Source organism: Rhinolophus sinicus, chromosome 2 (genome assembly GCF_057876585.1).
Source record: "Rhinolophus sinicus isolate RSI-liver-muscle chromosome 2, RSI-T2T, whole genome shotgun sequence".
Classification (NCBI taxonomy): domain Eukaryota; kingdom Metazoa; phylum Chordata; class Mammalia; order Chiroptera; family Rhinolophidae; genus Rhinolophus; species Rhinolophus sinicus.
Genome location: NC_142502.1, coordinates 87313181 through 87333377, shown reverse-complemented (window position 1 = coordinate 87333377; position 20197 = coordinate 87313181). Strand labels below are relative to the sequence as shown.

At 42.7% G+C, this 20197-nt stretch overlaps 1 protein-coding gene across 5 annotated transcripts in view; it reads right to left on the bottom strand.

Moving 5' to 3' along the window:
- The window catches only part of ELOVL5 (ELOVL fatty acid elongase 5), an 86577-nt gene that overhangs the window by 11494 nt on the left and 54886 nt on the right, over positions 1-20197 (bottom strand). For 4 of the 5 annotated variants that reach the window (XM_074333089.2, XM_019734682.3, XM_019734680.3 and 1 more), the window contains exons 2-3: positions 15334-15399; positions 11784-11971 (exon numbers count right to left, since the gene is read on the bottom strand). In XM_074333089.2, coding sequence (XP_074189190.1) covers positions 11784-11971; positions 15334-15391 — 246 coding nt within the window. In that variant the 5' untranslated portion in view covers positions 15392-15399. Of the gene's footprint in view, positions 1-11783; positions 11972-15333; positions 15400-19102; positions 19184-20197 lie in introns of those variants that run through there. The other variant, XM_019734684.3, reaches the window with a different exon arrangement.

Genomic DNA, 20197 nt, shown 5'->3' with positions numbered 1-20197 from the left:
CCTTTTGCCAATTTTGGAACAGGATGGCTGGTGTGTGTGTCTGCACGTGTGTGCGTGCACAGCTACAGCGGACTGAGCTCACGAATGTCTACCTTGGCAGGGGTGGGGAAAAGCAAGGAACTTCTCTGGGAATGAAAACAAGAAATTCTTGCCTATAAAACCCACAGATGCCCTAACCTCGGGGGGGGGGGGGCAGAGACGGAGGGGTCTGTTAACTCTAGCAGAAGGCACCTCTGACACATCTTCTCTCTTTTAAAATGTCTTTCAGAAGGAATCCAGGTAAGATTGCCACGACTCTTTAAGCTTAGTGAACCTGAAATGCCATTTGCCTTTCTCCCCATAAATAAAAACAAAAATGAAACAACCCCAAACCTGTTTAAAACACCTGTTCTTTGGAGGCTGAAGAGCTCAGAACTAGGTGTTGGGTGGTGAACCTCCCCAGGACGGATGCACAGAGCAGGTCCACACCCCGGACGCCGCTGGTCGGCGCCACCTGGCCCACCAGGCTCCTGCAGGAGTACAACCAGGCTTCCCGGCAACACCCCCTTGACTGACTGCCGCTGCCATGCAGCGCTTGTCCTGGGGCTCCTGGGCCCCTCCAACCACAGAATCCTGTGTGTAAAACCCTTCAGTGACTCATCACCGACTTCAGAACGAAACCGAATCCCACGCCCAGGTGTAAGTGTTCTTCCACTGCCTCTGGGCTGAGCTTTCACTCCTCCCTCACCAGCAGTCAGATGGCACCCACGTCTGTCCTCCAAGCCTGCGGTTGGTTACTTAACCACCACACGGTGACCAAGGGGAAGAGAGCAAGTTTGGGACTAGCCAGAACAAGGTTAGATCCTCGCTTCCCCACGTATAGCTAGGGGACCTTGGACAAGTATTTCAGTCTCTTTCGGCCTCAGTTTGCTCGCTCCTCAAATAGGATAAAAGTACTGCTCCCGCCTCTTAGGGCTGAGAAGTTAATGAGATGAAGTGTGCAGTGCTTATCTTCCCCGACCTGGTCTGCGGGATAAGCACCACACGTTAGCCGTGACCATTACGCTCTTCCTTGCAATTAGAATGCCCTCTGCCACCACGGACCCCATCTCCAGCTCTTCAAATCCTATCTGTCCTTCAAAGTTCAGTTAAAATTCTATTTTCTTCATGACTGCTCCCTTGAGGCCTGCAGCCTGAAGTGTATTCTCCTTCCTCCAAGCTCACCCTGCTGTAACTTGTACTTATTTGCTCATGTGCTCCCTTTAAAGCCCTTTGTTAATGGGTCTGTGTTAAGCTCCTCTGTAAGCTCCCACATCCACACAATCCAGCCCGGGCACTCGGGCACTCGCACACACGAGTGCTCAACAAAAATATTTGCGACACTAATGACAAAGAGCTCAAGATGCTGCTTTGTCCCCCAAATCTAGGCCTAATATTTTATTTGCAGCAAAAAAGGGGAGCGGGAGGCTTTACTTCTGGTTTGCAAATGGAGGGACGGAAATACAAGAAAGTATTTTAATGAGGCTTGAACATGACGATATTCATCTGAATTCTGTTCACAAGATGAAAACCAGTCTTCATCAAATGTCATCTTGGTGACATGGAAAGTTTAACTCTCAAGCATCCTTGGCTTCAGAAGGAACAGAATAATTTAACACACAAGGACCAAGCACCTGAGCTAAGGTTGATTCATCTAAAACTCTCAGCAATCCTCCACAAAATGGGCCTGTGTCAGTGTCCTGGCCCCTCCATCCCCGTCACAAGAAAACAGCGCGTCTGTGTGTAACAGATGCCAGAGGCTTTCGGAGCGAAGCCTGGCCTTCCCTCCAACGCTACAAGCAGCACATGAAAGGAGACAATGTTCTAGTCAAAGACGCCTCAGCCACTGTTTCCCTTCAGGGCTCAAGCTTGGATTCTTTCCAAAGAGCTGCTTTGGTCAGTCCCTGGAAATTCATCAGTGTGCTGCAGGCACGGCAGGGGGAGAGCGCTCAGGAGGCGGAACGAAGGAGAGGAACAGAAAGGAGGGCAGGTCTCTCTACCCGGGCTTCTGGGAATCAGCTCCAAAGGAGGCAGGACTGTATTCCAAGGAAAGAGCAGGCCACAACGAACAGCTCGCCACTACCTGGACAAGTCCTGACACTGCTGACTACGAGGGGGCATCGTTTACCCTACCTGGCTTTTTCCAAGTAATCGAGATACAAACAGCATCACTGCAAACTACAGAGGTGCCAAAAAAATATATACACATTTTAAGAAAGGAAAAAAAAACATTAATTGTAATACTCAATATATACTGATAACAAAAGATGAATACAAGTCATGTTTGACGTCTGCAATTACAAGAGGTGCTCTAAGTGGTTACCATCAGCGTCCAGACACTTCTGATTACAGTGAACTACTGCTTGAGCAACATTGACCAAAGTGTCCAGTTGTATACATTTTTTTGGTACCCCCGGTATATATGTGCTTCCTCCTTCCTTGGAGCAAAGCAAACTTTAATTAGTCCAGCCGCATGTGAACAGTTCTAATTAAAGCCAAGCGAGAAGCATTCTTCTCTCCTTAGGAGACAAATTCAGTAACCAAAGGTGGTTTTGTGCACCTTTTCATTTAAAGAAGAAAAGTGAGGCGAGTATCACAGCTGGTCTGGATGACACAGTACACGGAGTCATTTCTAATAGTGAGAGTTGACTTTTCTCATCCAACACCACACTGAACCACAAATGAGGTATATAACCTTTACCATGATAACAATTTCCATGGCACCCTCTGGAATGCTACCAAAGCAGCTCAAGAAAACAAGCTCATTTGAAACACTTGAAGAATAAGCAGGGAAAAAATGCCATTCTGGGTGGCCCTTATCATTCACCCCAACATCCCAAGATGTCAGAGCAACAAGATAACCCCTTTGCAGAAGGGGCTGGTGGCCTTTGGTGATAAGGGCTTATGAGCTGTGTGGTTATTACCCCCGAGGCAGAAATGGAATGACAGGTAATGAGAATAGAGACTGTCCATACAGGCATTCAAATGCATCGAGGGCCATTTCTAAACACCACCACCAGAAGTGTGTGTGGGGTTGACATTTTCAAAACAATGTTGAGTGTTTCTATGTGAACCCCTAAGTGTGTCCTTTTTAGACCTTGTAGAAGATGAGAAGTGATGGGTGGCCAAAGGCACACAGCTTCTTGGAGGCACTGCTGGGGCCAGCACCCAGGAATCGTGGCTGTCAGTCCAAATGCCACCACACACAGCAGCTCCTAACTCCTTTGACCTTCTTTGTCTGTTTCTGAATCCTTAGTAAGAACACATGGATACTCTATCCATGGAAGAATTCTGTGGAAAAGTAGACCTTCAGCTGCATCTTTATCTTTACCAGATGTTTGGTTTAAAATTAACCATCAGCTACTCCACAATTAAAGTACCTATTCCCTCTAGGGTTTAGCTGGCCAATCTTGGAAGTGCCATGATGGAAGAGGGTCACGTCAAAGCACGTGGTTTTGAGTTTCAGATCTCTCATGTTCAGAGCATAAGGACGCTCATTACGCTACTGTCACACCCATGACCTCCAAAAGTGTTTTTTTCCCCCTTATGACGAGAATACCCTTGGGTTACAGCTGAATGGAATACTCTTAAGTCATAAGGACAGGCTCTGTACACTGGAGAACTCTTCAGAACAAAGCACAAAGAAACAGCTTGTCCTCAGCCCAACCTGGAACAGGTATGTCTGGCATTTCTCCCTGAATCCCAGGCCCTGCCCTCTTACGCTGGCAGTCCTTTTTTCTCACTGTTCAGGCCTCCTGAGAGGTGCTTTCAGGTAGGTTGCTTCCATATATCCAGCAAGAAACGCTCATTTTATATTCCACGGGGGTGTTGGTGGCTGGGAAGAGAAAAACCTCAAGCTAAGACTTAGCATTCTGAGGCAGTACTGTCCAATGGTTTGGAGCGCAGACTCGGATCCCAGGTCCACCCTGGAGCTATCGCTCTGCGCAATGGGGGCAGTAACAGTGCAACGAACGTTAATGAGTTAGCCCAGTACCTGGCCTACGGTAGGCACTGTGTAAGTCTTTGCTCTGATTCTAGCCAAACATTTACCATTTCCGCTTCCAAGGCCTGAAGGCCCATGACTAGGTCTGAAGTGGTATTGCTCCTACTGTGTACAGGAGCTTCCTTCTGAGTACAGAAGCCCCAACCACAGCGTCCTTTGCATAATATAAAGAGAGAGCTCCAGCCTACCTGCTGACTCGGGCTTTGCAGACCCAGTCTGCTTTAGTTGCGGATCTGTAGAGTGGTGCGCTGCCTGTTACACCAGCTGCAATGCTGTGCTACCAAAGGTTTGCAGGGTCAGTTTAGAGGAGTCAGGCTGGGCTTTGGACCAACTCCCAAAATGCCTCTCTACTGGAAGGCATCCCTTCCTTTTCCCCTGGGTGTGAGGGGTGAGGGGAAGGCTGTGCTTCCTCCTTCCCTCCATTTGCCCCCCTGTATGGCATTCTCTCAAGACAGTGCCAGAGAAGCTGAGGGGCAAGGAACAGAGTGGAGTGTGTCCACTCCCCGAGAGGTTTCTTTCTGAGCAAGGAATTTCAGTTGTAAGGGAACTAAGAGTGAGAAATACTTTAGCCAATGCTCAGGCTTTTCTTATAAGTATTAATCTCACCAGATGTTTCAGCTTCTCTGTACTTCTGTGAAATGGGAAAAAAACAGAACAGTAAATATCTTTTTCAAAGTATTTTGGTAAACAAAATAATTCTTTTTATAAAATTCAATCATCTATTGTCAGATCTTTTATAAAGTGTTTTTCCAAATCCTATTTTCCCACAATAATGTATCTATTTTAGGAAAGCCTGAAGGGAAAGAAAAACAACAAGATAGTTTAGAATAGAATGTTTCCAAAGCAACTGCTCTGTGGTTCTACTGAGGACCTTCAAAGCCAGAGCCCGGGGAGGAATCAATCGCCTGTCAGGTACCTGGGGAGATGCTTCAGCAGCATCCACGCCACAATTATACAGCAGTTAGAAAGCAGAAAGCTTCAAAAGATTCAAAGAAACAGACACTGACGTCTGGTTCCGGCAATGCAGCAAGTTGAACAAAAGCTGAACAACTCCCCCACTATTGACACACACAGAAAGGCTGTATGAAACACACCAAAAGAATTCCAACATCACTGACGCCTAACTAACTACAAGGTGAGGTTCATCCCTACCACCCAAAAAAAAGAATTATTCAGAAAAGAGGAAGTTAGCTTACATTCAAGTCCTTTTAAAATCTTTTTTTGTATTTGGGGAAGACACACTGACCTGAGGTGATCTCAGTGATACTAGTTTGGATGCTTACACAGGACACCTGACAAACCGTTCTGTTTTTGTTTTTAAAAAGGTAAAGAAATTTAACACAGATTTAATATTTATTCCAAGAAGCATGACCTCACAGATGTAGCTGGAAGAAAACTTTTTAAAGACTATGTTGAAAAGCAATATAGTGATGATTAAGTCTGGACATCACTGTCATATATCTACATTATGGAGGGGTGAAAAAAGAAAGATGTTTCCATGTTATGGAATGAAAAAAAAAAAAAAAAGAATGAGCAGTGAACATTTGGAAATGAAAGACATAGTCATTGAAACTGAAACTGAATGAAATGGATGAAACAGATTAGACACAAGTGAAAGTATGAGTGAATTAGAAGAATTCACAGAAGAGAGATGTGAAGATCCAAAAATTGTGAAAGAGAGGATAGGTGGGATCTGAGAATGTCCAACACATGTCTAACAGAAGCTCTAGAAGGAGATAATGGAGACGGAGGAAGAGAGGCCACAATCAAGGAGATGATGCCTGGTACTTCCCCAAATTTGTGAACCATAAATTCTCAGACTGCAGGCACACGAGTCCTGAATGATAAAAATGGATGACATCTAGGCACACCATAGTTTTATTTTTAAACACTTTAAAAATACCTGGAAAGAAAAAGATTACCTACAAATGAATAAAAATGGACTGCATTTATCCCAGACTTCTCTGGGATAAATCTTTAGAGTGCTGAGGAAAAATAACTGTTAATCCAGAATTTTACGCCCTATGAAATACTCACATAAAGACAAAATGTCAAACAGATACTTAGAGTTTACCCTTCTCAGAAATGAACTACTTCAGAAAAAGAAAACTGAACCTCAAAGGAAAGAATGGATTTCACAGATCAACAGCGAGCAAAATAAAAATGAAACAAAAATCAGTGAGCATTGATTGTAATGATGATGATTGTTTAAGACCTTAGAAAAAGGTAGAATTAAACAATTGCCACCAAAAAACATGGAGGACGGGGGATCGGAGATGAAATCTTCTAAGGTCCTTGTATTGTTCAGGAGCACAGAAATAGTAATTTACTTTAGACTTTATTAAGTCAAGAATGCATGTTAAAAACTTTTGGGTAACTACTAAAACCACAGAATTAGAACGAGTAACTTTTAAATAAAAAAACCATAAAAATTCAACAGAAAGCAGGAAATTAAAAAAGGGCAAAGAAAACACATACATACGAGGTGTGATCAAAAGATATGGTGAATGTTTAAATAAAAAGAATGTATTACAATAAAAGACACATTGCCATTAATCCCTCTCAAAATGCTCCCCCTGGCTTCAAACACACTTATCCCATCATTCTTGCCACTTTCTGAAGCAGTTCTGGAAGTCCTCTTTCGTGTCTTTACTTTATCCTCTATCATGACAACGCTCCGTGTCACACATCACTTCTGGTACATGGCAATTTCTGTCAAATAAAAACATTACGGTGTGTCCTCATCCACCTTATTCACCGGATCTGGCACTGTGTGACTTGGCTCTTCCCCAAAGTCAAAATGACCATGAAAGGTAAACGTTTTGAATCGATTCAGGACACTGAGGCAGACACAATAGCACAATGAAGGACACTCAGGAAAGAGGACTTCCAGAACGGCTTCAGAAAGTGGCAAGAACAACGGGATAAGTGTGTTCAAAGCGAGGGGGGGTATTTTGAGGGGGATTAATGGCAATGTGTCTTTTACTGTAATAATTCTTTTTATTTAAACATTCACCATATAGTTTTTGATCACACCTCGTACACAAAACAGAAATTACTCTAAAATAATTATTATTATGCTAAATGAAAATGGATTACATTCTCCACTAAAGGCAAGAAACTGTCAGACTCAGTCATTAAACTCTTACATGTATATGTGTATATCCGGTAAAAAAAAAAAAAGAAAAAAGAGAAAAAAAGACAAAAACTCGATCACAGTTGCACAAGGAGATGTGTCCAAGAACACTCAACACAACTGTTAATTGGAAACCTACATGTTCACCCAAAGAAAAACGGATAAAATGGTGTAAGAAATTCTAACACTAAACTAACACAAAAAGGTGAAACTTAATCCTTAAGATTCAACGTGGTTTCATCTCAAAACATAGTGTTAACTGGAAAAAGCTATTTGAAAGAGAATGTAAACAGTATATCATTTAAGTAAATTAAGAAAATGGTCTCAAGAAAACACTATACATCGTCATGTATACATATATATATACTAAAAGCATAAAAACATCCAGAGAAGAAACATGTAAACTTTAGAAGTTACATCTGTGAAAAGGGTGTACTTTGTATGTATTTTGTAATGTTTTCTTTTTAAAGAAGAAATTAAAATGTCAATATTTGTTATGTGCACAGATATCATTTATGTGATTTTATTTTCAATATTTTGAAGCAGTTCTGAAATTACAATTTAAAATAAAAATCGCAAAGTGAAAGAAAGAGTAAGTTTGGGATCTATGAAAATCCAGATCTATCTAGCCCATTAGCTGCCAATCATTTTAAAAATTACATTTAAATGTTCTGAATGTTTGAGAGAGGGACTACTCTCACGCTAACCACACATCCAGTTCTAACTGCAAGGGAATAAACATACACAAATACTCAAAAAATAATCTTGTTTGCAATCTGTGATTTATCTCTTAAATAAAGTAAAATCGTGGTTCTGGCATTTGCTTGCTTTCTCTCCTAATGCTCAGGACACATTTGGCGGATCATACTAGCAATGGGGGGAAAAAGAGGTGGAAGAAACAGTGTCATGACAACCATCCCATAAGCCAGCGACCTGTGTCAGAAGATGCTAGAGGGTGTATCCACCAGAGCACTGTAACTGAAAGGAATGTAGCTCGGGCATTGGGAATGAAGAGATACACGAAGAAAAATCACTGCTCTGGAGCTAAGTCCTCTCAAGACTTCACAGAGGCACTGATCCTTGAGTAGAGTCCTCAAAAATGAGATACAGGTGGTCAAACGGAGGCAGGCTTAGGTGAGAAAGGAAGAGACCAAAGAATGAAAGAGCCTGGTTCCAGGGTGGGATGGGGCAGGGTGGGGTATCTGCGTAGAGCTGGTTGGGTATAACAGCCAGACAAGGAAGCTCAGAGTGTCCTGAGGAAAGAAGCGGGAAGTGCTCTCAGTTCGAAGCCACATGGACTGTGTCGTACTGAGCCATCTTCCCCGGCAGCTCCTGGTGAGTCCCAGGACCAGTGCACAGGAGCAGGCTGATCAACAGAGACGTTCCCTCTTGGGCTGTAACAAACCAAGCAATCAGATCCTCCCTGCTTAGAGTGGTAAGAGCCAGAGGCAAAGAGGAGAGAGCAGACACACCAAAATGCTTCCCTGTCGGGACAGAGCAGCTGCCTAAGTGGGAATTCCATGTTTGATAAGTTCTCACAAAGGAGTCAGAAGCGGCTGAGAGAGCTTGCTGGGTGGGCCAGGGGAAGCCGGAGTCCAGCCTGGGTATATAGTGCATTATGAAGAATTTCATGTCGGGTAGGTGGGGGTTCCCAGTCTGGGGCTTGGGAACCAGGGGGAAGGCATGCGGATACTTAGAAAAAACAGAGGGGCATCTATTCAGAGGAAATAGGCACTGACTCTCTGGGGACAGAAAGGAACACAAGACTTTTACGTGTGCGATGAGGGTGGTTTTACAAAGCCAAGTAATGCAAACTCAAGTTGTTTCCTTGTGTAACGTGATGTTTTATTTCTGAGCCTTCACCATTGACTGTGATCTTACATAACACCTAACGGAACACGGAGAAGCTAAAAGGTTTGCCATCAAGTCCTATAGTTTCAATCTAAAACATCCCACTGTTCAAATACACTTCTAATCAGGGATCTACGACGGTTTTCCTGGAAATAAACACTAGGTTCATGAGATAATGAGCAGTAATGCCACCTCTCTCCTTTTAGTTTTCTTCCTACCAAACGCATAACGTATGAACATGTCTAGGTTCTTTCGACATTTTAAACTCAGTTACACAATTTTTAAAATATCGTTTATTGACTTTCTTTCTTCTAACAATTTTAACGTTTCAGTGACTCTCCCACCCCACCCTTGCTTTCCTGTTTATCGCCCCTTTTTTAAGATTTCTCTTTGTGTCCTTGAGCGATAATTTTATTTGTCTTAACCTAGAACTTGCCAAGGCAGCTGTGAATTGATGCCACAGGATTAAATAAACAAAAATATCAGTGACTACATATTTGTTTTAAAGATTCTTTACAGACCCAAATAAGAGATAAGCAGGAAGGTAAATAAAGACTAACAATCACGACATGCCAATTGCGTGACCAAAGGCCTATGGCTCCAACTCTTGGGACATTTCACTGAAATGAGGGGCCCAGTGGGGCTCCACGATCACCTCAGTTTGTTGTTGTACAATTCCAGGACTGCCCTCCTGTGTTTCAGTATTCACTGGACTATAAATGCTAAGTTAAAAAAAAGAAAGAAAGAAAAAGAAAAACCTGTAGCCAAAATGAAATTTAAAATTTGACAAATGATACATTATAACGGTCTTACTGAAGAGTTTATGTAAGTACAGAAAAAAAAAAGTCAGAAATCAAACGTAACTATCTTTACGTTGGAGTACCAGGGCTTATTTTCAACTCAGGTATAGCTGATCTGGGTAGAGTTCATAACCTTGATTTAATTTAAGGAATTATTACCCCCGTATCTATTACTCCTCTATGTACTCTACATTGTGAGTTGAAAATGTTATTTTTCTCCTCCGTATTATTTCTCAAATCTCTATATTCAGTGCTTAGTCACTGCTCAACACCTTCTATTGTTCTCACCAAGCTACTTATTATAATATTTCAGCATCCCCCAAATTCACTCCTATATGCATAGCAGCAATTTATACAGTTTTCTTCCCTCTTTACCAAGAGATTATCTGTTTAAAGATAATTAAGGTTAAATTATGAAGTTATACCTAGCTCTATTTCTAGAGCTTGAGAAACATATAAGGCAGATGCTTATGTTCTATAAGCTTTACCAATCTTAACTATGTTTTCTCTAGAATATTGCTATGTGCAATAATAAACTCTATAAAAGCTTCTTAAGGAAATGGCTCTATCACCTATCAATTATGGGAAACTAAACAGTTCAGTCTGCACAACCTGACCGCTTGCTGCGGTTTGTCCCTTGAACACAGAGCTGTGCTGGGCCCAGGAGCCACTCCTGGGCACTGCCCCTGCCTCGTCGTGCAATATCCATCTTGGAGGCTAATTAAAACTGCGTTTGTTCTAGAATAGGACAGAAAAAAAGCAAATAAGGAGCTGTAAGCATTTCACAGAGTGTCAAGTATAAAAGCAATGGTAGTAGCATCTACCATTCTGTTACAAAGCTTTCACTGTGGTTTATGAAACACACGGGAGACCTCCCAGAGCTGCAATACCGCTGCCGATCAAATGCAATGTTTTCCAGGAGCTTGTACACCCATATCTGCTCTCGCACACAGACACATCATCACAGCCTGAGGCTGATGGAGAATTCATTCTTTCCTCTAAACACCAATCTTAAGGTTCGTACTGATCTCTCCCCTTCCCCTTCTCCCCTTCTTGACTACTCCTCGGAGAATTAAAACCACAATAAAAGGTTAAAAATCTACATAGGACTGCTTACAAGTGTTCCTTTTATGCATGGCTTGATTCTCTAATCTAGACACATAGCAGTAGTTTTGTGTTGTAAGTCTGAAAGGTGTGTAGTCCTTTCCCTAAAAGTGTACACAAATTGTGCTTACCACTGGAGAGCAGCTTCCCACCCCCTTAGCTTTAAAGGTTGTATTACTATACTGCGCAAAATAGGGAGGGTATAGTATTGATGCTGATTCGTCTTTCATTTTTATTTAAGCTACAACATTTGCCTTTGAGGTCATCAGATTTGGTTTCAACATTCCAGTTATACAGAAAAAATAATTGGGCCTGAACTCACACAAACCATTCAAACCTGAAACACAGATCTCACTATCCACTCTTCTTAGCTTCTGAAAAATAACTTGTCAAATCTCAAAGCTATTTACAGTTATTAGAGCAGGAGAGGCAGGCTGACTTACCACAAACATACCAAATACAAGTACCACCCACTTCCTTCCTCCACTACATTCAAACAATAATCATGTATTAAATGCTTAATAAAATGCTCACAAATCTGTTTTTCACCTTTTGTTCATTTTCCACTCTGCATTTTGCTTGCACAAGAGTATTTCTGAAATATTTATTTAATTCTGAGCATAACAGGAAACATAAATAAAAGAATCAATAGCAAAGGCTTCTATTTTAAATATTCTAGAAGGCATATTTGCACACACACCTCTAGCATTTTGAACAAGGAAACTAAAAACCTCCTCAAAGGGCATCAATGTCCTTGCTCTTCCGGTTGTCTCCCCACCCCATGCAGCTGCTTTTCTTTGTTTAGGAACGCAATTCAGGACAGTGATAGTACAGGGAAGTGAGGGGAAGCCCGCGTTAACCTCTGACTTACCTCACAGAACATATAGAGAGACAGTAACGTGAGTCCAAGGTTATAGACAACTAAAATTCCTCGGCAAGAGAACGGCTGCCTGTTCTTCATGTATTTTGGTCCCAGCCATACAACCAGTAAGTACACGATGGAACAGATAAAAGTAGGTATATAATTGTCCAGAAGAAACCATCCTTTCACTCTGGTATCTGGCAAATAATAAAAGAAAAATATTTAGTGATTTATAAGGCAGGTATAAAAATGACCATCACATTTTTCAAACATTAAAAAAAACAAAAAATTTCTCTAACCACAATTTTATAACAGTTACCTAATACTCAAGTTCCTAATACCAACAAAGCAACCAGAAGAGGAAGCATGAGTTTTCAACCTCTATCACATGAGGTGAAGCTCCTTGTTTCATGTTGTGAACAACAATTGTGTATATTACTCATGGCTTTTGCTAAGTAAAATAATTTTTAAGAATCCTTTCCAACAAATCTTAAAAAAAAAAAAAGAAAAAGAAAACAAGGAGAAAGCTAAATTTTCCATTAACTGGATTTATCAACCAGATTTATTCAATTCTGCCTGGGATAACAAAAGCCTAGAAGCGGCAGTCTTTGAACTCTGTAGTCCTCCCAGCGTGTGCAGACGCCCTCAGCCAGCTTAAGGAGAGTCACTGATCACACAGGCAAGCATCTGCTATGGGGGCAACGGTCTACAGCACAGGGGACCTCTTCTCATTTAAGGGAGGGTGAAGCAGCAATGATTAAGACTACTGAAGGTATTAAGGAACCAGGTGAGGAGCAGAAGCTTGAGAGAGAAGCTACATTGAGGTGAGGGAGCTACTGGTGTAAGAAAGATCTGCCCCGCTCCCTCCCATCCCTTTCCAAGGCAGGAATGAGGAGAAAAAGGAACAGCAGCTCCAAGTAGCTGCCAGCAGCAATCTGACAGCCTTCTCTTTGGACGGGAGTACAAACTCCTTGGCAGTCAGCTTCCCTAGGTGTTATCTGTCCCCTGCAAGATTCGACTTCCTCCTCTGGCCGACTCCCAGGAAGCCACCTCTGCATCCTCTTATGAATGCAGAAACCTGTGGCTCCTCAATCTTGTCTGCCCTCCAAGGCCTTCTACTCTGGAGCTCAGAGACTCATGCAGGTTGCATGTCTTGCATCTTCGGAGAAGCAGCAGCTAGTGGGGACAGGCTTTGCCCCCTCCTTTTTCCCTTGACCTTGTAGGACAAGCACAGGTTAAGTAAAGCATATTTCTACCTGGGGAAGGTACTGCCAGTCTCCTTTCTTGCAGACACCCTAAATCCTCCCCGGGTTCTTCTCGTGGCTTTCTTCCCTTGGCTTCAGGGGGAAATGACCCCCACCCTCTTGCACTAGTTGTGCTAGGCTGGCAGAGAGTGTTACTGTCAGTTCTGCTGGACTGGTGGTTGGTTCTTGGAAGTCCTTTAGAGAAGCAGCTGGCCCCGGTGACCCTGACAAGGGGTTTCTTAACACCTTTTGTCCTTAGCTCTGTGCCTTAGCTCTCAATTCTGAGAAAACAAGTTCCCACTTAGCAACTAACGTCAGATGTTAGTTTGTGTGTACATTATATATCACAAACACAATAAATGCACACCAAAAAAATCTCCCATTTCCTTTTATTTAAGGCTGTTTGCTTTTTACATTTTATAACCGATCTTCATCTTTCCATATCAGCAAATACCCAACCTCCTTCCACAATGCCAAGTACTTCCTGGGCAGATGGCCCCATCTCTGCCCCAGGAGGGGCAATTCTGAGGCATCTAGCCAATCATGGTCATCCTAACCCACTCTCTGGTGACTGGTTCAGACATGGGCATGTGAAGCAAGTGTGCCCACTGAGCTTTGAGGAGATGCCAACTAGTGAAGGTCTCTGGGGAATATCCTGGTTCTTTTTTTTTTTTTTTTTAATTGATTGGGGTGACAATTGTTAGTAAAATTACATAGATTTCAGGTGTACAATTCTGTATTACATCATCTATAAATCCCACTGTGTGTTCACCACCCAGAGTCAGTTCTCCTTCCATCACCATATATAATATCCTTGTTCTTAAACCCATGTAAATCAGCAGATTTCTTGCTCCTCCTCTTGACAGTTCTGCCTGGAGCTGCTGCAGCCATCCCACAACCATGAAAGAGCAGACCTATTCTGAGGACAGAGCTGCTGATATACTGAGGATGCAAAGTAGATAATGACAAGAACCAGGCTCCTTGGTTAACAACAGAGTCCCTGAAATAACTCAGGAGTTGCCTGATCTTGTAACGTAAGCTAACGGTTTTTACCATGTTTCCCCGAAAATAAGACCGGGTCTTATATAAAGATTTGCTCCAAAAGACGCATTAGGGCTTACGGTCAGGGGATGTCCTCCTGAAAAATCATGCTAGGGCTTATTTTCCGGTTACGTCTTATTTTCGGGGAAACGAAGTACTATTGTTTCAGCCATTTAAAATTGAATTTTTGGGTCCTGGAAAGCTGAAGTGGGGCATCGTCCCCACATACAGATGGAACTAACTTACTCTTTTCCATTGGCTGTACACGAAATTTATTCAACCTGTGTCCCCTATGGATGGGCATCCAGGTTATTTCCAGTTCTGACAAGCAAGGCTGTTAAGGAGCCTCCTTATACACATCTTTGCATAACTGATCAAGGTTAGCTGTAGATTAAATTCTTAGGATTCAATTAGCTGACTCAAAGGGCACGTGCATTTTAGTTTTGGTAGAAGACAAAATTACCCTCCAGAGCGGTTACACCATTTTAGACTCTTTCCCCACATTCTCAGTATTAACACAGATGGTATCACACATATGACTTCATCTTTGCCAGGTGAACAGATAAAGAGCCTTTTGTTGTGTTCTTTTGTATTTTAAAACTGTGAGTGAAACTGAGCATCTTTTAAAAGATCTGTTTAAAAGCCTCTTGTAATTTTTCTGTGAATCTTTCTGTGAACCTAAAAAGTTCCTTCTTTACAGATAAGACATGAAGAGACATCACAGATGACATTAAAAGAAGGCAGCATGAAGCTGATTTACTTCCTGAAAGATAATAAAAGATAAAGAGGCGTATAAAAAGTGAATTCAGCTGTACCTATTTACTTGTTGACGTGACACAACATGAAAGGACATTGAACAGCCCTAAAATGATAAAAAGGAAGGGAGTTTTAACCTCCTATTGCAGTAGTACATTTTGGGAGCCAGTTTCAGCTGGAGACTCACAAGAATTAAGGAAAACATACTGGTGATAATGGTGCGATCTGTGGCCTTCTCAGGCTACAAGCTTTGTAGCATAATTTGACCTCCAGCTCAAGTAAGCAGAGGATCACAGCTGTGTCTCTGTTGCAAAAGCCAGGGGACATGGCAACATTTCAAGAACCATCAAAGGACTTGTCCAAGCCCCTTGTTATCCAGGACAAAGCATTAGTTTTATCACAGAAAATGCTCATGTTTTCTAGAATCTCATCATGCAATATTTACAAGTGGTTACAGTGGCAGGGGGTGGCGGGGAGAGGGAAGGGAAGGAAGGAAGCAAAACCAAAAACCACCTTACCTCGGGGGCCTAGCAATGCCTTGAAATAGGTACTAAGTGATGCATCAAAATTTTCCATTTTAAAACCTATTAAGAAAAAAAAGACATTGATTAATCTCTATTCAAAATGCTCTTTACACAGTATTTTTCATAAAAGAACAAGAACCAATTCTTTTCAAAGAATATGCTATGGATAAGGTTGAATTCCTCATGTTAACACAAAAACGTTTTTTGAACTCACACAAGTTAACTTATGTGCCAGTTCTAATTTGAAAATCAAAAAGACACAATCCCGTGAATTCACTTTATAAATGAAGTGCCAGTCTGAACTTTTCTCAGTTCCATAAAGCTGAAATCTCAGTGGGGAGAAGAGTGGAACTGGATTGAAAGGTGGCAGACAAGAGGCGATCCCATCTGGGCAAGAACCAAAGCCTGAACTAAGGCAACAAAGAAAGGCAGGAAGAGCTGTATCAGAGGAAGGAATGCCACAGTGAAAAAACGGTTTCTTCTGCTTGTGACTTTTATTATTATTTTTAAATACTTCATGCCCACAGTAAAAAAAGCAAGTATTAAAAATGAAAAGAGGCGGTAAAAAAATCTCATCACTTCCTTCCAACCACAACCTCTAAAGCCCGCCCAGTCAGAAGGAAACTAATGGCAGCGTTTATTGGGTGTACTTTCCAGAGGTCATGCCAAATGGGTGTTATAACAATTGCTGACTGTAGATCATCCATTAGTAGATGATGATGTCAACTTGGCTTATTAAAAATAATAAACTAGATCATAATAATCAGAGTGAGAATAAATATTGTTTCATAAATCTTTAATGTTATTGTGTCACATTTGTAAGTATGATGTACTCAGCTGTGATGAAAAATATATTCTTATGGGGGGGAGTGGTCACAGTAAAAAAAAAAAAATCTTAGAAAAACACTGTTTTACTGAGAAGTGAGCCCTCCCTCAATGTTGTTGTCAATAGGTTCTTGGAACTACAGGAAACCGACTTATAAATGAAACCAAGTTTACCACGGGCTCATGATATAAACAAAAGTTCCTATGGCATCTTATCAACGTTGTAACAAAAAGACATTATTCGAGGACATGCTGTATATTACTTGTTTTCACGTAATGAGATATCTTGGGGACAGTATCACATCAATAGTTATAGATCTACTTCCATCTTCTAAGATTTTATAAATCCTTACGTTTCCCCCCTATTTAAGATTTATATTTACAAGGTAGCTAGGCATCTTTTCATATGTGTATTGACTAGATTTTCTACATTAACATTAGGAGGCATATTTTTTCAACTTTCCTGGTCAATACTCGTACAGAAATAATCACACATATTTCACCTTCCAAGAGCAAAGGTAAAAATCAGTTTTATTAACTAAGCTGTTAATCTTTTTTTTTTCCAAAAAATTTTTTTTACAAGTTTCAGGTGTACAAAACAACAGACTTTTTAGACAGATACTTACATCCCTCACAAAGTCATAACAAGCTGTTAATCATTTAATGCTACTTCTCTTCCTTGGCTCGCCACATGGGCACGTATGTCTTCTTTGGGTAATTTCACGGATAAACTACTTTATCTGTGAAATTACCTAATGGGTCGTAATAGTTAGAACTCAGTCAATGCAGCACAGCCAAGCTGTGAGACAGAGAGAGCTGGAGCCATCAATAACACTGGAAGCTGCAGCTACCAGGGTTCTGTCCAGCCCTGGAAGTGACTCGGGGAGGGGACTCACTCCCTCAACCCATGGCTGGAAAGCAAGAAGCCACCGGCTGCCACACATCCAAGTGCCACCAGTTAGGTATGTCACCTTTGTCCCTCAAGTTACACAACCATGCCACTAGGTCACTTCTGAAATTCAAAAATGAAACAGCTTTTTAACAGAGTTTTCCTAAGACCATTTTTGTCCTGAGCCATTTTCCTAACCTCAGACTGAAACCCTTCAGGAGACAGAAATACTAGAAAATCTTGAGGAGAGTTGGCTTAGCTTTCCATTTCCTCCACAGAATGCTTCTTCAAAAGGATTCCATCCTTAAATAAGAAATGTAGCTATTAAAGGCAATTAGAAGTCCTACAGTTAAAAAACAGTTTAACCGTATCCAGTTTTTCATCATCTATTGAAAATCGTCTAGAAAATGCAAGTAGTAGAAGACAACCATCGTGTTTTTATGAAATCCAAGTCACTCTAACACAACGGAACCTCCTCTGCGATGGGTGGTAGGCCATATATACAGAGGGCACGGGATCTCAAGCGGCCCGGTCAACAGCATATGAAGACACGGCTCAAGGAGAAACAAGGTCACAATGCCAAGACTACTTTCTAAGACATTTTAACTCTGGACCCTGCTACCGCTTGATGGGCATATAGCGTCCTAATGGGTCTAATAACCAAGCAGGAGGCACAAAGGAGCTGAGCGCAGGTGTGGAGGAGGCATAACAGGCTGGCAGGTGACTAAGTCGTTCAACGCTGGGCTCTTTATTAGAAAATCTGGGTTTGAAACCTATTTTTTCCACTTACTAGCAATGTGACTTTGGACAAGTTATTTAACCTCCTATCTGCAAAATGGGGGAAATGGTAATTGCCAATTGCCTCTAAGGTGAAGAAGGTCACATGACTCCATACACATTAAGGTCCTTAAGGCAGTGCCTGGCGTGAAATAAGCCCTCAGTAAATGTCTCCTAGGGTGTATTTGCCACAGGTTCAACCCCACAGTGAACACTACCAACCATGTGTGGCCACAGGGACACAGCTGGCATTCTGTCCCTGGACCCATCTACTAAATGCCATCAGTGAGCTCAGTCGTGGTGACAACCCACCATGTCCCCTTCAAGGCCTAAAGCCCCCAGGGGGATAGCAACAAAGGTGGGGGATAGCACTTCAGGGGAGAGGGGCTTGTCAGTATGAGGCATTATCCAAACATGAAAGACAAGGCTAAAAACGAAACACTCATTAAACACCCCAACAGCCAACAGCTACTGTGTACAAAAGATTGCTGAACTGGAATAAAAACAAAGGAGCAAACCTGGAGACCTAGAACAAACTAGACCTTCACAATGGGGAAAGAAGTCAGCTGCTGTACACCAAACACAAAATTCAGTTTGCAAACAAGTAGATGTCAGAATGATGCATGCTGAAACAAGCTGTATGTATACATGCTTAATACCAAGCTATAAAAATAATATTCAAATCACAGTATTCGGGGATCCAACGTCAGGAATAACCCTGACGAAAGCAGTACGGGAATCACTGTCATTTTTAAATAAGAGGCCTTTCAGAGAACTGTAACCAGTTTGGGTTTCCATGTAAGGCAGATATAGAAAAGCTGGGCACAAGAGGAAAGAAATGTTGGGGAATGATAGGGTGAAGGTGGGGGAGCGGTAAGAACATTGGTGGACTTAGGAAAAAAACCAGGCCGAGGCACTGGTACAAATGACCTATTATTACAAGGACAATCAATCCCTAGGACAAAGTTGAACTTGAGAATCTAGGCTAACATCTTGCAACAGAAAAGCAGCTTGATTAAACATCCGGTAAAAATTCAGTCCAAGTGTCCTGAACAGCAGACGACCAAAGGGTGTGGAATTCAGTGTTTGGAGATACTGAAGAATTCTGTTACAAGCCATCTGTCCTGAATCATCTGAGTCTAAACCCAGCTTGAGTAGAGGCCCGGGGAAGCTGGCAGGCACAGGGGCCCTCTTTCCTCTTTCTAACATAGAACATTTTCTCTAGAAAAGCACACGCACACGCAAGAGGTAATTTTGTCAGTAACGGCGCACCTGCTCTTAGACTGTATTTCTTCTCAGCTGGAGAATTCTTCTCAGGTTTGCAGAACTTTTCACGATCAAACTCAAGAACGTACGAAATAGGCAGCAAAACATTCTCGAAAAAGACATACGTAGAAAAGCACCACCATCGTTTTCAGAAACAGTTGCTCGTTATTCCTGAGGTGTCTGCACTGACAGGGAGGAAGGCTGGGCAGAGGCGGCCCGTGGGACACAGGCCCCTGCTCGGCAGTCCTCATCCGTGAACCCCAGTCCCGATGCTGCACTGGACGCGGCCGTGCTAAAGGTTCCCCCCAACTCTCGCCCTACACACTCACAACGTGGACTGGAACCTTCTGACCCAGGCTTGTTGTCTTTACACAGGTCACCAAGAGATATCTGCGCCGAAGGTTGACTTTCATCATTTACTCCCCACAATGACATCTTGCTGTCTCGTCGGCCACGTAGCTGGCGTCCCTGGCTACCATGCATTCACTGTTTCATTGCCACCACAGGCTTACCAAGTGCTGCTATGTGCCAGGCATGGCGGCACTATGGCCCTGAGGGAGCAGAAATTCCAGGCTGGGGTAGAAACACACACACAGAAAATGTGTTACAGAAAGTAATTGTTAGCAACAAAAAATAAAGCAGGGGAAACGGGGTGGGATCACAGAGCGAGCGGAATTCACTTTGGAGAATGTAGTCAGAGAAGGTCTCCCTGAGAAGGTGTCATCGGAGCAGAGACCTGAATGGACAGAGCAGGCCACCTGTCTATCACGAGAAAGGGCATTTCAGGTAGAGGGGCAGGTGGGTGCCACGGCCCTGAGGTCAGCACTACGTGGCACACTCAAGGACCACAGGCCAGGCCAGGGTAGGGCGAGGCAGCAACTCGGGAGGCCTGCCCCCCTCCACTCCCCGCCCAGTGCCCAGACCTCGCTCAGCGGTCGTCCACAGACGTCCCTCACAGGGCACAACCTGTAGAGAGCATGTGGCCAACAGGCGGGGGACAGAAGAAGGTGCCAATCCTTAACTGCTCTCACTGCCACCATCCCTCCATCCGCCTGGCTGCATCCCACCTGCCAGCACTGTGCCCTTTTCCTTCTCGTCCCC